At 39.5% G+C, this 17336-nt stretch overlaps 1 protein-coding gene across 1 annotated transcript in view; it reads right to left on the bottom strand.

The window, feature by feature from the left end:
• Positions 1-16297, bottom strand: part of gabra6b (gamma-aminobutyric acid type A receptor subunit alpha6b) — a 31706-nt gene extending 15409 nt beyond the window's left edge. The window contains exons 1-8 of the mRNA XM_020638302.2: positions 15920-16297; positions 15646-15764; positions 15165-15232; positions 13892-14112; positions 13291-13373; positions 12524-12667; positions 12075-12227; positions 7274-7554 (exon numbers count right to left, since the gene is read on the bottom strand). Of these exons, the coding sequence (XP_020493958.1) occupies positions 7274-7554; positions 12075-12227; positions 12524-12667; positions 13291-13373; positions 13892-14112; positions 15165-15232; positions 15646-15764; positions 15920-16008 (1158 nt within the window). The 5' untranslated portion in view covers positions 16009-16297. The remainder of the gene's footprint in view (positions 1-7273; positions 7555-12074; positions 12228-12523; positions 12668-13290; positions 13374-13891; positions 14113-15164; positions 15233-15645; positions 15765-15919) is intronic.
• Between the last annotated feature and the right edge of the window lie 1039 nt (positions 16298-17336).

The following is a 17336-nucleotide window of genomic DNA, read 5'->3' on the forward strand; positions in this document are numbered from 1 at the left end:
GTACAAGACTCAATAATAACCAGAGGTCCTTTAACACTGAAAGCACTGGATCTTTCTTCATACTTTTTTATCTACCGCTTTTTATCTCTTTTAACATAACTATTCATAAAGCTGCACGGTTTTGCATCCTCTCTGGGTGGAGTTTGCATGTTCTCCCCGTGCTCGTTAGGTTTATTAGAGACTCTAAATTTCCCATAGGTGTGACTGTGAGTGTGGCTGGTTGTTTGTCTCTATATGTCAGCCCTGTGATTGACTGACGAACAGTCGAGGATGTTCCCCGCCTCTCGCCCAATGACAGCTCCTCAGCGACCCTAAACGGGAAAAGCAGTATAGATAAAGGATGGATAGATTGAACTTTTTACAAGTTTACTGGACGGGCACGTGTGTGTGGCTGAATGAGATGAACGTTATTCTTTTGTTTTAGAGAAGCAGAGCAACTTTCGCTGTACACTGTGCTACGATAAAGGCATTCTATTTGATTCTATAATATCTAATTTTTCTCTTTGGCTAAACTTGAAACTCACATCAATGTTATCACTTTAGTACAAGATAATTCTTCACAGTTTTGTAGAACTCATAGTTGCCAAGTACCAAGTGTAAAAGGGAGAGAGGGAGGGAGCGAGAGAGGAAGAGGAAAAAGAAGGATGCTGTATTATTATGAAATAATATTTAATTACCCTTAGACTTTTAATCATTTCTTAAATTTCATTAATTATAATATTCTTATCAACATACTGTAATAGGGAAAAGTAATATAATAATAATTGGGCACTGTTAAATGTGTGTGGGGTAGCAGAAGGGATTAAAACAATGGATCAGGATTTGTAAAACACTACAATAACATGACAGTGGGGAAGGGCAGTAAGAGGGAGAGAGTCCAGATGATCTAACATCTGGTCCTGCTATTGTTAAGCTTACTCATTACTAAATTAAAATGACTGTATATCTGCCAGTAAGGTATGTTGAATTGCAGCGCATGCATACGTTCAAGGTTAACTTGAGAATGAGAATAGACAGTGCGACAAAAATGTTGTCCCGGGAGGTCTTTTTTTTTCTTTTTTTCCTCTTGCAACTGCAACAACTCCAGGCTGCTGCTTTAAATATCAGTTATCACTTTCTTTCCTAATAAAAGATGATTAGAGCGATCACATTTACTTGCATTTCCTATGCGTCTACTTGTACTGCTGATCCGATACACGAGCTATTTTTGAAAACCACAACAGGCTTTATTGGCTCCTTCCTTGTCGAACCCCAGAGGGATCAGCTCCTGCTCTTTTCAACAGACCCACATTGACATATGGAGGATGGGCACTGACTGATGGATGTTTGAAGGCTGATAGGTATTTATACAGTATGTTGAGGATTGGATGGAAGCTACATATAGGAGTGCCTATAAGCATTTGATTGTACATGTTTAAGGTTACTCCATCTGTGAACTACCCTTATGGAATGGGAGTAAATGCATGGAGGTCCATCTATGTAGGTGTTGAGTGGGTGTGAATACACATTTGAATCATTGTTAGTAGGTGGTGGAGATGAATGTTAATGTTCTTTTTATATTAATGCATATGAGGAAAAGGATGCAAGTATCGTACATATATTAGCTTTCACAATTTTTTTTCACCATTCATTAACGGAAAAAAAATGGAGTGCTACATAAATAAATGTTGAACAACAAAAAGACAGGATGAAGCAAAACATCTGCAAAACAAAATCTCTCTTTGTTAACCGTTAACGAAGACATTAGATTTGTTATCAGTTCATTTGTTAATTCTGAAAGCTACATGCACACGTCTTGAGATTCCAACCATGCAAACTATTTCAAGATCCAACCTGCACAGCAGCAATAATCTACGCATCAGTCAGACCGCCAACAAACAAACATGTCTTTGTAGTTCATTGTTCTTGCTGTCTGAAGGTCTGCATTACTCTTCCTTTCGTCATGATATTCCAACAAAAATGGTCCCGCTGCATCGGCAAGGGTCCAAATCCAGCAAAAAGATTTAATACAAACACACAACATCCATAAAGATCCACAGATTTCCTCAAAAGTTCTGCCTTTGTTGAACAGTTTTCTCTGTACTAGTAATTCTAGAACTTATACCTTTTGATTGTATAAATTATTGATAAATTATTAAATTATGTATTTATTGGGGGGAAATTAAAGTATAGAGAAAAAGCACAACATGTCAGACTCTGTAAACCTTGCACACTAGAGTGAAACAGTTTATACACAAATATACACAATCAAATGCAGAAAAGCTGTCAAAATGACAGTGGAAAAAAAATGAAACAAATACAGCCCCAGTATACCAGAGAGAATATAGTAAACCGACTTCTTGGAGATATTATACCAATAAATGGCCAGAGATTAAAAACACTAATTTTGTATTACAACTGTTTCCTCTGAGTCACGCAGTAATTCATCAGTCAGTCATTTAACCACAACAAGATTAAAACCAAGCCTAGCACAGCTGAGTCTCAACCCCCATAAAGTTTTAGAGGCCTTATATAACTTCCTAATGCTGAGGCTTCTTTTTGTTTTGCCTGGATCCTGCACCTTTTCTTCCTAAAGATTTAAAATCTTAGTTCTGTGTTCTGCACCCTGTTGGTAAAACACTCCACCACACTGAAGTTTTAAGCAATTTGTCTGTCAATGCTAGCAGACAGGAGTGACGAGGTAACATCTGAATTCGTTACAAAGTCAACAGAAAGAAAAGATTTGTTTTCTCTACTGCAGGTGGGACTTAAATATGTCCAATTTCTGTAGTGCATGGCGTCTTTCGGAAGTCAGCGCTCTTTCTTGAGCTTGGAAATCATAACACTAATAACGACTCATTATTATTGAAACTAAAACGGCCCTGGTATGAAAAAGGAAGTCGCCTCAGCTGAGTGGTGATCACCCGTCGTTGGATTCCCAGCACCTGTGGCTGAGCCTATAAATAAGGGTCTCTTCGTCTCCTCTCTCTCTCACTTTTTCCTCTGCTTCTTCTCCTCCCACGACTGTTTTTATTTTCTATTAATTTCCTGCACCACATACTGCACCACCTACTCACAAACACCGCACCGACAATGCATGCAGTGCCCTTTACACACACAGATAAACACCCCCTTCCCCTTTGTGCTTACAGTTGTGTATTTGATTCATTAAACGAGCTACTTGTCTTGTGTTTTTTTATGAAGGTTTCTATTCCTGTTATGGCTCTACCTGACAGTCACAACAGGTCGTACTGTTTTAAATCGTGACTAGTGGAGGGCTATTTCTATTCCCGATGATACACCATTGTTTTTTTTTTCTCTTTTCTCTGTGTAATGAAGAGTCTTCCCTCCTACATATTTGTTGAAAGCAGTCATTTTCCATGATGCATCCCTCCCACTCTCTCTTTCTGTCAGTGTAACGCGCTCTCACGAACGCACAAAAAGAACACAGCAGAAAAATAAACCACAGCGGCCCCTCACATCCACCTCTCTGTCCCGCTCCACAGAAACCACACTGGGCCAGCTTTCTCAGCCACCCTACTCGGCCTTGTTGTGGTGGCGGCCCCCCTTCTCCTTTGACCTCGCAATGATCCGTCGGCTATTCCCTTAATCTATGGCTCTTGCATAATCTGCAGCAACATCATTTACAGAGGAACTGCCTGTCTCCTCTTGTAACTCTCTGCGGTTATTACTTAGTAACGGGGCAGAATAGAGGACTGGGTGAGAGGGATGGATGGAATATAGATGGATGGATGGATGAATTGTTGTATGGAGTGATGATTGAAATGTATGGATATGTGGGGCATCATGTACTGCAGATTAAGTGTGTATATGTGTGTGTGAATGTGTGCTGCTGATTATATGTGGATGTGTGGGACTGTGAGGCGTGGATAAAGTGGACATTGTTTCACTTTGGATATGTGGACAGTGCAGTCAGGCAAAAAGGGAGGGAGAGAGACGAAAGAAGGTTGGTCAAGAGATTGTGTTTGTGTGTCGAGAGCATAGAAGGCTCACATGAAGAGCACTGCAGGGGGCTGGAGAGGATGCAGAAAAAAAGAGGGATAATGTTACATGTTTGTGCAATATTTTTGGTGGTGTGCATGAGTGGGATGGGACAGAGAAGATGAACAGGAGGTAAATATTTTTCGTATCGGAAAAAAGGACAAAGTCAGAAGGCTAAAGCCAAAAAGAATGTCAACCCAACACAATTACATGAATAAAGCTCATGAGGAATCCGTTGTGGGTAGTTTCGAAAATTAACAGCCCACAATGACTCTCACCAAACTGACTAGAACAACCAGCAAAACCTTAGAACCAAAGACAAGCCTCACACCTCTCACACCTTATAGAGAAGACTTCTATGAAGGGCATGATTCACTAAGAATTGTTTTCTGACGTAATGGCTCCAAAAACTGTGCACCATTTGCTCACGATATCTGCTCCGTCTCAAGGTCTAATTCACTAAGCATATACTGGGGCTAATGAAAGTGGTCCTGCTCCTTACAGTATGCTCTTGGTTTGCGTCTGAAAGTGGGGCAAATTGGGGGATCATTTATTCCGTAGTCATACAGAGGCGGACTTTTCTTCCTGATCACATGCCTGTGACTTTTCTAATAAATACTACGGCACATTTACTACCTGGTCTCAGCAGCTGTTTTTCGCTCCACTCTAATTGCGAGTGGCTGTAAGTGCTAGTGATTGTAAATCAGACGCATTTTTGAAACAAGGATTATTATCATGGAAAGGAGACCGTTTTTCCCAAAATGACTGCATGATGGCTCATTTAAATATTTGAAACCAGCAGTGGCTCGAAGAGATGCTGTTTGCTCTGCAGCACATTTAGGGGTGGATTTAACCCCTGCGTATGCTTTGTGAATTAATCAGTGTCTTTTTGATTCCTTTGCAAAGGCTAAGTGGGCACAAAAGCTGCACAATCCTTCTATGTACCAGGCCTTGAAATATTTCAATTCATAACATTTGATCTACTGCCAAAACTGTAAAATGAGATATGGAGGACTAAACAGACAGTCATCAAAGGTAAACTATAGATTGAAAGTGTGCTTAACAAAATTGTTAGAAACATAAGAGTACTTAAACTCTTATCCATTTTATTCTGGGGATATCCCAGATATAAGACACAAGATATAAATATTAGTGGGATTTAATATTAAAACAAACTCCAAACGTTGTGACTATTCTTCTTTTTGGGGCGGGGGCATATGTAGTATGATATAATACAAAGAACAACTGCAAAACTTTTGACCCCTTGTGAACACACTGGCTGTATGCATAACAGAGGGGTAAATGTTTATTTTAAACTGTTCATATACCAGAAAGGTTTTTTATCACCAGTTGTATCACCCTTTCTTTACTTCTCCACATCCAGCCTTTACTTTATATGCCTTGCATGCACAGATGTGTTTACATTTTGTGCAAATAAAGCAAATTGAAAATGAAAAAAGTGCAGAACATTGAAAGTGTTATATAAGGGGAAAAGAGCTGAGAATGGATTAAGAAAGAAAGACAAACAAAAAATGACATCGGAGGAGGAAGTGGAGACAAGATTAGCAAGTGACAAGAGCTGAGCACGTCAAACTAGACTCCTGAAAGTGGTGAAAAAGAAGAAAGCCAAGAAAAGATTTGTATTATACTGAAATGAATCCAACCTCGATATGTCTACCAGCTATTGTATCATCTTACTCTTATTTGGGTTACCCTTTGCAACAAAATAACAAATACAGAAACAGAAATCACATCCTATATTCTCTTAGACAAAACACAGCCAGCACTAATGGAATAATAATACTACAATTATTCTAACCATAGTTGCAGTGCAAACAGGATGTACAAGTAGACCCTTAAGGCATAACCTCCAAATAAAGTCAGCTAACATATCTGAGTATAGAAAACTGTTTTGGTGATGTAAGTGGTTTCGCTAACATAAAAACCCCTGGACTCATAAGTGATTATTTTACGTTTAATTTTACAGATTTTCATTTTTATAATTATTTTCATATATTTAAGGCAATAAATATAAGAGTTCAAAAACAGTTAGGTTATCACTTTACAGAGAATGAAGCCAACCAGTGCTGGGTGGGGCCAGAGATTTTCATTTGATTTCAGGTGCTATTGGGGTGCTCATCTTTGGAGTGATGGTGCTCTCAAACAGAGTATTATCAATTGATGTGCTGCCAACACGACTGATGTGCAAACACATGCCTACAAATGCACAATCGCACACGCAAGCATGCATAAACACCTGTCCAGGGACATTGGAAAGGTCTTTCGATGTTAAACTATAGGTGGAACATCAGCTGAAGGCAAATGTACAAGTCTGCCTACATGCACACATCTAAATGTAAAATTAAGCACAACTGAGGCAAGCGCAGGGCCTGCACACACGCAGCAAGCATTACATTTAATTTCATGCTCCCTTCACCCTCAGATACTAAGATCAGACCAAATCAGCTGCCAGCATGTCAGATAATAAATTAACATTTTACCATTGCATCCTGAAGTATAAATGAGCAGAGCAAAGATATAAGTAGCACACAAAAATTCAAAATGTGTGCCTCCAACCAAATGCATTGCATTAATACACAGCTGCTGGGAAAAATGCACACCTACCCTTTGATGTCTACTTGATAAAACAACCTGTCTGTTGCTACAGTTTAGGATGTTAAAACTCCACGTGGACTCTCATAGGGATGACTGCATATATCATCGGCAATGCTCCGACTGACTTTTCCTTTAGTGAAGTGGTGTTTCTAAATCTTTTATCAGCCCAATAAACAGCACCTGTATGAGCCTCTCTCTAAGTTCATCATCATCCTGTTTGCGTTTTTTTTTGTTTGAGTCTCTAAAATATACAAAAGGAGCCATTGCCCATACACCCTCGTAACTGTTGCCAAACTAGCGAAAACTTGAAAAGTTTGAGCTTAAAAGTAAGAAAACAAACAAGGATATATACTCCATGTGTTTCTTTTCTGCAACTAACCAACAAATAAGAACTATTTCCATCAACTTATTTTAGGTGTACCATCATCAGGCAACACACCAAAGAAAAAAATAGAAGCAATGCATATATGTAAAAAGGCAAAGGGAAGCATTTTTCCCTCCAATATATTTCAGCATTGGTTCTGACCACAGTTATTTTTTGTTTTGTATGGAACAGCAATAATCCTCTCCCTGCATGTGAACTAAGTTTCATATCAGTCTATCATGAGGTTGAATCCGCAGTCAGATCACATGTATGCAACAGAACACCAATTATGAAACCGTCGGGAAGACTTACTGATGAAACCTCCGTATCGTTCCCTGTGGCTGCAGCCGGAGCTGCTGCAGCTGCAGCTGCTGCCTCCTGAGCCGCCGCCTTCATGGCCGCCGCCTTTCTCAGCTCCCTGTTAGCTTGAAGAGTGGAGAAGTAGTTGACCGCTGCAAACTCAATCAGGGCGGAGAACACAAAGGCAAAGCAAACAGCGATGAACCAATCCATGGCTGTGGCATAGGATACTTTTGGGAGGGAGTGGCGAGCGCTGATACTGAGTGTTGTCATGGTCAAAACAGTGGTGATCCCTGTAAACAAAGAGGAGATAGAGTTACAGAAAATCATTAAACATCTGGCTATGATTGGCTTTTTGGACATGTCTTTACCTTGTGTTTAAAAGTTAGAAAATGTTTGGTCATAAATGATTATTAGATATTTTAGGAATGTGCTTTACTGCAGAGTTAAGTGGAACTCTGTGTTGTTAGCGTAGTGTTTGGTTAAAACCGGAAGCACATTTAAAAAAAAAGCATCCCTGGCCCTTTCTACAAAAAAAAAATAGGTGATCTGTGATGCTTACTAACTTGAACATTATCTCCCAATTAATTTAAGCACAAACAGACACGACAATGATGATCCACATCACCTTTGTGTCAGCAAAAGCAGTAAAACCCCCTCAGATTCTTATAATATTTATTAGCTAGCTAGGTTAACATTTTTACCATGATTACAGAATCAATGCTAAGCTAAGCGCCTCCTGGCTATGGAGCTTAATGCACGAAGCCATCATATTTTTTTCTCAATTTGCACTATTCCTTATACGTGGTTTTGTGAAATGGTTAAATTGAACACTGTGTACGATGTAAGCCTGTCCTTTATCTTAAATCTTGATCTAGTAATTTTTATCCTTGTAGGGCATTCCCAGATTGGAAAAAATACTGTACATGTACAAGTCAATAATGCCATAATGGTGCATGGAAAAAGAATGCCATGTGTTGAATGATACATAGTTGTAATTAAGCACCAACTCTTAATTCAGTGAGTAGTGATATTCCTGAGAGATATGAGTATCTGAATGTCTTTGTTTGCTTCTCTGTGACTCAACACATGGGAATGTTTGTCAATGAACAACAATGAGGCTTGATTATGGGAGATCACTGCAATGAGCTTGATTTGAATGAACAAACATATACACACACGTACATATTAGGAAATAATGAGGATAAATAGCTCCCATTTAGCCCCTCATCTGACTCCAGAGTGCCTTTTCTCATTATTTATATATTAAACCTCAGGGCTTCTCAGCAAAGTTATTTTAGTGGTTAAGTGGCAAACAAAAATGGCAGCATCTCGGTGGATATTGCCATTTCAACTGTCTTCGCAAAATCAACCATCTGGCTAAGAACGTCTGGGATCACTTCAGCGTTGCAGAAGCAAAGCAAATGAGGCACTCTGGTCTTCTGTGTTTGTTGGAGCACAATACAGCGGTCTTGATTCACAGATAAGTCTCAGCATGCACCTTCATCAGTGATACACAGGTCTCAAAACTTTTAACAAACCACAAGGTGATGAACGTGTTTACTTCCACAAATATTACTGCATCCCTATCGCCAGAGTATTGAACAGAAGCAACACGATTATTATTTTTTTGACTCAATCTGTGGTTAAAGATCCAGAATGCAGAAGGTTTAACTCTTGGCAGAGAGGCAGATAACATTTTCTTGAAAAAGGGCTAAATTTAACTTGAAAATAACTTGGATGGCAATGGCAGTGTGTTAGTCAAAAATAGCCACGGTTCCTTTCTCTAAACTAAGTCAACAAAAGCTGTTTGTAATATAACATGGCAACAACTAATCATTACATGAATTGAATAATTGTACTGAGTAAACAATGGTTTATCCCAAGGAATATCTTTGACATATGGCAGCAGCTCTGTTTCATGGCCCTGAACTAGAATGTCAGGCCATGTGGCATTTCAGTTCAGTGAAGCCCGCCAAAAAGTCACGTCAGTAATCTGTCCATAAGGGGACTAACCCATGCCCCCGCTTTTGCACGCTAATAAAAGAGACCACATATCTGCACACATTCTTGAGCAATGCAACCACTAAGATGACAGGACCCGATGCCACAAAGCATTTGCCAACATTTGTTTATCCCTTAATAAGCATCGTACAATACAAGGCACTGGTGGAATGTGCAGAATATGTTTTTTTATATTTTAGAAGACAAATGATTTAAATGGATTTAGAGAAGGACAATGACATGTTTTTGATATATTTTTCTTAGCTAAATCAAGGCTGCTCTATGCTGTTTGATGTCCGTCGAAAGTTCTCGGAAACTTCTGGCCATTCTACAATTCACTTAGCAGACGCTTTTATCCAAAGCGACGTACATCAGAGACCATGGCTCCAGATTGATGCTTGGGCTGGAACAACTCTGCATGGATCTAAGGCCATTCATAAATTCTCTTAGATACATGGTAGTTTGAATGTTGCACAAACAAAGGTTCATGGGTGCGCATTTTAGAACCACTTTTGAAGTATCAAACTATCTGAACGTGTCAAAATAAGGCAGCTTTTGCCTCTAGTGAAACGCCTCTTCCTCACTTATCTCTGACTTGCCTGGATTCTGTCCTTATTAAGTCAGAGAAAGATGCTGACAATGAACATCCCTTTTAATGGCCCATTAACAAAGTATATATCCAATTCACTTTCATCAAGCTAAAGCAAGCAAGGAAAAAGGTCCATTGAGCCCTGCTGTCCATGCTTTTACCAAATGTGCGCTGTAGTTGTGCTCATTTCATTAGCAGTGGAGGAACTTATGGGGGATTTAATGCACTTGCTAATGTCTTAGAAGCATTTTCCTTTCCACTCAACACTTCAGCAATGAAAGCTAGCAACTCTTATATGAAATCTCCTCCCATAGACAAGCAATGCACTGTCCCAAGCTTGAGTACAAGTTAAATGATCGCTAAAGGGGAGGAGAGACATTGAAAGAAAGCCTGTCAGGGTAGGAGGGAGAGGCAAGAGAAAAAGACAGAAAGAAAAGAAAGAACGAGTGTGGGAGGGAGGGGGATGAAATATAAAGACAGGAAAGAGATTAAATGCTTGGGGCGTTTATGTGCTTTTATAGGGGGAAAAAAAGCAAGGTACAAATTAGGCCATACTCAATTAAGTCTGTGAGACTTGTGCTCAAGGGACTTTCAGCTCTTAGAGAGGTTGTTGACAATCCAGCACACCACACACTATGGCTTAGTACTTAATGTACTCTCAGGGTGGAGCACATCCATATGGCAATTTCCGTTCTCTTCAGTGTTACCTCATTTTCAACTTCCCATCTCATGCAATATCAAAAAGCATTAAATAAACTTCAATAATGGTATTTTTAGGACAAATTGCATTCTATTCTTAATAGCAGAAACATATGGAACCTCTATTTGTAGCTCCAAGCACTTTATAGGAGCTCATAAGCAGGACGCTGTGATATAAGAATCAAACTTTATCACAGTTTGAAGATAAAGTTAAGCCTTTTTGCCATAAAAACATCCAATATGTGGCATTTTATTTCTTCAATAAAACATCTTCTGAAATAGTGTGCATCCCTTGGGTTAGCCCAGAGCTCCTTTTTAACAACAGCTGATACAGAGAAAGAGACGGTTTTTTTTTCATCTTACTCCACAATATTGAGTGAAACAAAAACAGCAGGACGAGTGAGGTTAATGAGTTGCCACAGATGTGCTTTCAGCATGGGGTTCTCAACTTCTACACCATCACTAATGATTGGGATCTATTCTCTGAAGAAGTGCGCAGGCTTGCCGGAGCTCTGGCTTGTTTCCAAAGACGAGTGCAGACGTATAGAACCGTAACCTATCAGAGCTGAGAGTGCTACTCCGCTCTCAGCTGCAGCTTGTTGAAGATTAACGCAAGGAGAAATTTAAATTGAAAAACATTCGCAAGAATTCCCAGACCCTTTTGCACACTGTTCCCCATTATTTTTCTCTGTCCTTTGTCTCCATCTCCCTGTATCTCCCTCTTTCCACTTCGTCTCTGTCTTTGTTCACTGTCTCTCACCCTCTCTGCTCCCCAGGCGAGATCTTGATAGCAACTGTAGCGTAATGTAATGTGAGCAAGCGGAACCTGTGAGTGCTCGGATGATGGCCAAGTAAACATCCTCCCTCTCTTGGCCCCTTCCATGTCCAATTTTTCAAAAAAGGACATTTATTCCCAGTTAATTCAGCCGCACTACAGTGGAGGAGGAATCGAAATAACCGACAGTAGAAGGTGATGTTCTATGGGCTTCTTTTGCATAGTTTTAACCAATTAGGATGCAGTAAATAGAGGAAGTATGTTGGCTTAAAGTTTTGCAGAGAAGGACACACACTGGGGTCAAGCAGTGGGTGGTGAGCTGATAAATCCAGGAAATTTCCATTTGAGCTTAGAACCCTATAAGAGCTGAAGTTGAGTAATGGAAGGTCAAAACGTTTCATTGTAAGACACTACACCATAAGGGAGGACCCATGGCAGGAGCATTGGAAAATCTCCTTCTCCCTTGTTCTCCCAAGCATATTGATGTGAATTCCATTTTTTTTAACACATTACAGTTCTTAGTGTTTTCAATCTTGCAAAATGACAACTGAGAAGAATGCTACGTTATCTGCAAAATCGTTTCTGGCACGAGAATACGTTCTGATTGTCTAAATGACTCCAAACCAGCCAGAAAGTTATGGGCAGCATGTATTCCTTTCCATGTGTCCTCTGTCTGCTAATTTACATGATTTTGTAGAATGAGCTCGGAAGTTGTACAGTTGAAAATGAGAATAATGAAAGCTCACCAAACACAGTCCGAGCTGGAACGGATTCCTTATTAATCCAGAATGAGACTTGGGCCAAGATGACAGTCATAATGCAGGGAATGTAAGTCTGGATGAGGAAGAAGCCCATTTTCCTCTGTAGGTGGAAGTGGACAGTCATGATGACATATTCACCTGACAGGGGGAACACCACACAAGTTAGCTTTTCTGGTGGGAGATACACAATTTACAGAAACAATTGATGTATCATCCATTCATGAACATATGTTTGTGCAAAAACAATCATACTGTTGATAACTGCTTCATCAGACTTAGAATGCTAATAATGGAATTATTAATCAATCGTTTTGCTTGTGTGCATATTGATTTATGTTATAACCACAGTCTACACTCAAATATGCAATTCAGAAATCAACATACTCAACACATACAGTACAATTGATTAGATTTCTGTTCACATTTCTGCTCACCTGTATTGGACTTTAGCCTCTCACTTGACACTGTTTGACCAATGAGGTCATACTGAAGCAAACTGGATGATTCCTTTGGCACCTCAACAGAAGACATGGGACCTTTCTTCCAGGTATACACAATCTCACTGATGGGGTAGGCATCTAGGGCAGGATACATGAAGAGCTATGTTAAATATGCGGGGTGCTTTATTTTCTTTCTTGTTTTCAATAATTTTGGACTCAAAGTGAAAAGTAACTTAAAGTTACTTTGAAATGTTCAGAGGATGGCTTAAAATACATGACAGTCTTTAATGTTTCAACGGTGTCTGGCATTCAAAGTTGACCTTTCCCACTAATAAGAAATCAAATAAGCATACAAACCGTCAAGCCTTGAAAACAAACCTGCATGTCAGTATGCTGAAAAAGTTCTTAGACATCATCCTTGAGCCAAAAAAAGCACATTCTTGTACTTTCAAAGAATTTGACCCATGACACTGATGTTCAAAGGGAAAGCAGCAACTATCTCTTGTTGTAGCTGATACAAAATAACAGTTACAGATAACCTTAACACTTTTCATTTTGTACAACGTTTTCAGGATAGGGCCTTATATATACAGTTACATTTACCCACATGTACTGTGTATGACATTTCCAATTGAAATCTTTGCCAATGCGCTGTCAGATTCCCCCATCAGTCACTGTCTCGACAACAGACTGATCATTTTAGAGTGACACCATCTGTCAGAACAGCAAGGCTTCAAAAGCAAACAAACCAACGAACTCACAACTCCCAAACTTGAGTGGGCAGGCGTGGCCATCCATCGGGAAGTTCATCAGACGCATGGGGCACTCAGCGTTTATAGTCAATCTGAAAGAATAATAAAATGTTTACAGGGAGGGTTTGACTTTTTTGTTGTTACACGGAAACATTTTATAAACTGAATATTTAAGAGTTTGTATCACATCCTAGAAATATATCTTATGCTGTTTTAGAGAAAGATGTAACTTTACCTCAAGCTAAGGTCACTTTTCATGTGAGTGAATATTTGGATGAAATAACTTAATTATCATGTGTTTTTAAGTATGTTTGATCCACCTAATTACTTTTAAAATCACATTTTGTGCCATCAGTAACTCGAGGGGATTCATTTTTGCTACACATCGTCTTTTTGGAACGGAAGCGGAGTCATGTTTGTTTGAATTGCCTTCCAGGGCCTGTTTTCAGTATCAGATGCCACATATCATGTTTTTTTTTGGAAAAGCACTTCTCATTTCTTTTCATGTCTGTGCATATTCTTGGATGCTTGTTTGTTTGATTTGCTGTCCAGGTCTGCGCTCTATTCCGGTCTTGGCTTGGTTTGGAGCTGACTGTCCAGCACTGTTTACCTCATGGTGTAGAGGATAGTTCCGTTCTGCATGATGCGGAACAGCTTGTTGGGGGTGGTCATGTTGTGCGAGATCGACCTCTTGCCATTCCGGAAAAAGGTGTCGGGTGTCCAGATATTGCTGACCATCAGGTTGTTGAGCCGCAGGATCTCGATGGGGCCCTCAAATTTTAGCCGCTCGTCGATCCAAGTCTGACGAAAGAACACGTCCATGGTGTATTCCTGGGTGGGAGGTGAGAGTGTGAATTGAGGTTGTATTGACTACCATCTCTACCATGTCTCCTTCTACTGCTGCTGGTGCTGCTTCTGCTGCTAGTATCTCCAGTACCCCCGGAGAGAATAACAGATGGGTTTATGAGCCGTGGTTTTGATGGACCTGCTGGTGGATTTCTGGCAATCTGATTACTTGTTTTTTTTATTTATGGACTATTCATATGGTCCTACCAGTATAAAAAAGCCAGGCTGTTCCTGCTGTTTTTAGTATTATGATTGGAAAAAAAATAAGAGGATATATCAAATTCCTTCTTTACACAATTCAGCTCAAACTGAAGACATTAAACATAATTTTTCTCAGTTTTTTTTTAAGCTTTTATCTTATTTTCTATGCCCTGTCAGATATTAAAATAAACTGAATTTACTGATTGGTGACTGATGATCTTATAAAACATGAATAATTATGTTATTTATAGACTTTATTTCATCTACAGAGTAAGCATAAACTCTTCAATAAGTGTCTATCCTGGATGCTTTTAGATCAAATGGATGGCCTGATTCCCTGGAGAGCCTTTTAAATGCCTCTCTATGGAACTGTCACCAGCATATCACATGATAGTTCAAGTAGGCTATAGATGCAGGAAAACAGTGTCTAAAGCCTAAGCAGTGCACAGGACAACAGATATACAGTGCTCAGCCTATCCCATGTCAGGAGTAGAAAACTATCCCCATCCCAACATCAGCCACATCTCTCTCGCTCTCCCTCTCTGGCGAGGGGATTGTCAACCAGATTAAAATCCTAAGCTGCACTAATGACATCCAGCCCAAATGCTGGAATAATGAAGGCTGGGAGGACCATTACTTGAGATGCCAATGCACAGAGATGCCGGGAAGACTGGACATATTCTTTTTTCTTTTCTGTTTGTGTATTGACGTTGACTTTGATAACAAGTGATGAAACATGTGCGTGTGCATGTCAGCCAGTGAAATCAGCCTGTGTATTCTGTGTGTGTGTGTGTGTGTGCGTGTGTGTGTTTCAGCAGTCAGCATATCTTACATACCATCTCAACATCTGAAACAGGTCCAAAGCTGGTGACAAAGATGTCAGTTTTGACCTCTGTAACTGGACCTACAGCAGAGGGATAAGTAAGTTGCTTTGATGCAGAAAAAAGACAAAAACTTCTGAAGAGATATTTAAAGGTTTTTTTTTTTTCTAAAACAAGGCTAGAGATATTTTTTAATTCATAGTCTCATAAGGAAAGAAGGGTAACTGACTCAAATCGGCTTCAACAACGCCAGTGCATGAAATGGATTCCAAACTGTATTCAAATTGTTTCCTGTCATTAGCTGGTAATTTTATCATCATTGTATAACAAAAGAAATGATTTTCCGTGTTAGATGACTTTAGCACAATAGACTGAATCTAAATGAGACACACACAACTCATGGAGTAAAACTTTTTCTTTCAGGCAGAATGAAATAATTTAATAATTTTTGGAGCAATATTTTATACAATACAACATGACACGGTCATGGGCATACCTCCAAATCCAGGTCGCAGCCTGTTGTCATAGCCATCCAGTAATCTATCCAATATGCGCGTGATGTTATCCAAATAGATACTGGTGTCACCGTTCTTATTTCCCCAAACACTGCTTGCACTGTAACCAAAGTGCATAAGCAATATTGAGAGTTCATTCAAATGGATAAAGAACATTGGAAAATACAGAGTTTCAAAATGCACATCGATCCACAGTCTTTAATTCCCGTGCGTAAAAGTCGGAGAACATGCAGAGGAAAGAGTTGTCATACTCACCAAGCCAGAAATAAGCAAGTTAAAAGGAAAGCCATCCCTCGCAAACACCCCACAATTAGAAATCCCTGGTCAACTTTCAAAATCAGCATATTCCATCGTTTAGAAACATGATTAAACGCGCGTCAGGTCTTCTTTTAGTTGTGAACCGTGCGAGGATATCGCGCCAGTCCAACACGACTTCACTTTCCTTCTAGTGCGGTTGCGCCCGCCTCAGCCTGAATCGCTCAGTTGGAAAAACCTGAAGAGTTTTTAAGAGAGTGAAGAGGAGGGACGAGGGGGGCTTCAGCGTCCACCGAAGAAGGCATTTTACAAGAAATACACTGGTCTCACATGCAACGTGGATATTGACAGAGCGTGTGTGTTGAGTGGTTGCTGTGTCTATTTGATTATGGGATTTAAGGGAAAGGAGAGGAATAGAAACAGAAAGAGAGGGGAGGGAGAAGTGTAAGAATTCTTGCATAAACACAATTCTCATAAATAAATTGCCACTATAAGGAGGGACCTCTTGAATTCAGAATAATTTGTGAATTATATATTTTTCACTATCAACTTGGAAGCTTTTGTTACCAGTACGTATTTGGCCCCTGCAAAGACAAAAAAATGCTACTCCACATAAAGCATGCTGAACTGTGATTCATATATTGGTTGGGTGGTTGAGTGAAGTAGGTGGTAGATACATTTAGTGCAACTACAAACTCACAATATCCATGGATGAGGAGCAAGGAAACCTCACCATACAGCCAAAATCAGCTGTTTCAACCAGAATGACATGAGTTAATTTCTATTGCAGAAACAGAATTAAATAATTTGCATCACTTGTGCAGTAAGTGGCAGTGTGCAAACCACCAACTCTTCAGTTTAGTCACAGGGGGGGGATAAGAAGTTTAACCTTGTTGGGAGTAGAATTTGTACTTTTTTGGTGAATCTAGTTTCAATGTTGGGTGGAAAGTTTCACCAGTGGCCCCTTCAGTGGTACTTTAGTAAAAAAAAAAAAAAAAAGTCGTTAAGCAGTAAAGCAAGCACTACTGTATGTTGGAGGTTATTTTCTTTCCCACTACTAGTTGATACTTCAAAGCTATATATAAGTTGTGCCCTGGACATATAAGTAACTTTAGTCCTATTGACACTAAAAGGTAGACCCATATTATATTGTGATGTATGAGTAAGGAAAACCAATCAAATATCTGATGTTTTCTGATGTTCCAGTGTCAGCGCACGTCTTCACTGCATCACTTCTCCATTGATCAGTGAACTAGAATATATTTTTTCGGCACGTCATTACTTTTTAATTATAAGTGGTATCATAGTCATGTTATCAATAATTCATTCTGAGGCAGAAGAAAAATATAGGATATTCTTCTGACAGCACTGAAATGTGGGGAATGATTACGCAACATAATCCTTCAACTCTGTTCTC

Source organism: Labrus bergylta, chromosome 14 (genome assembly GCF_963930695.1).
Source record: "Labrus bergylta chromosome 14, fLabBer1.1, whole genome shotgun sequence".
Taxonomy (NCBI): domain Eukaryota; kingdom Metazoa; phylum Chordata; class Actinopteri; order Labriformes; family Labridae; genus Labrus; species Labrus bergylta.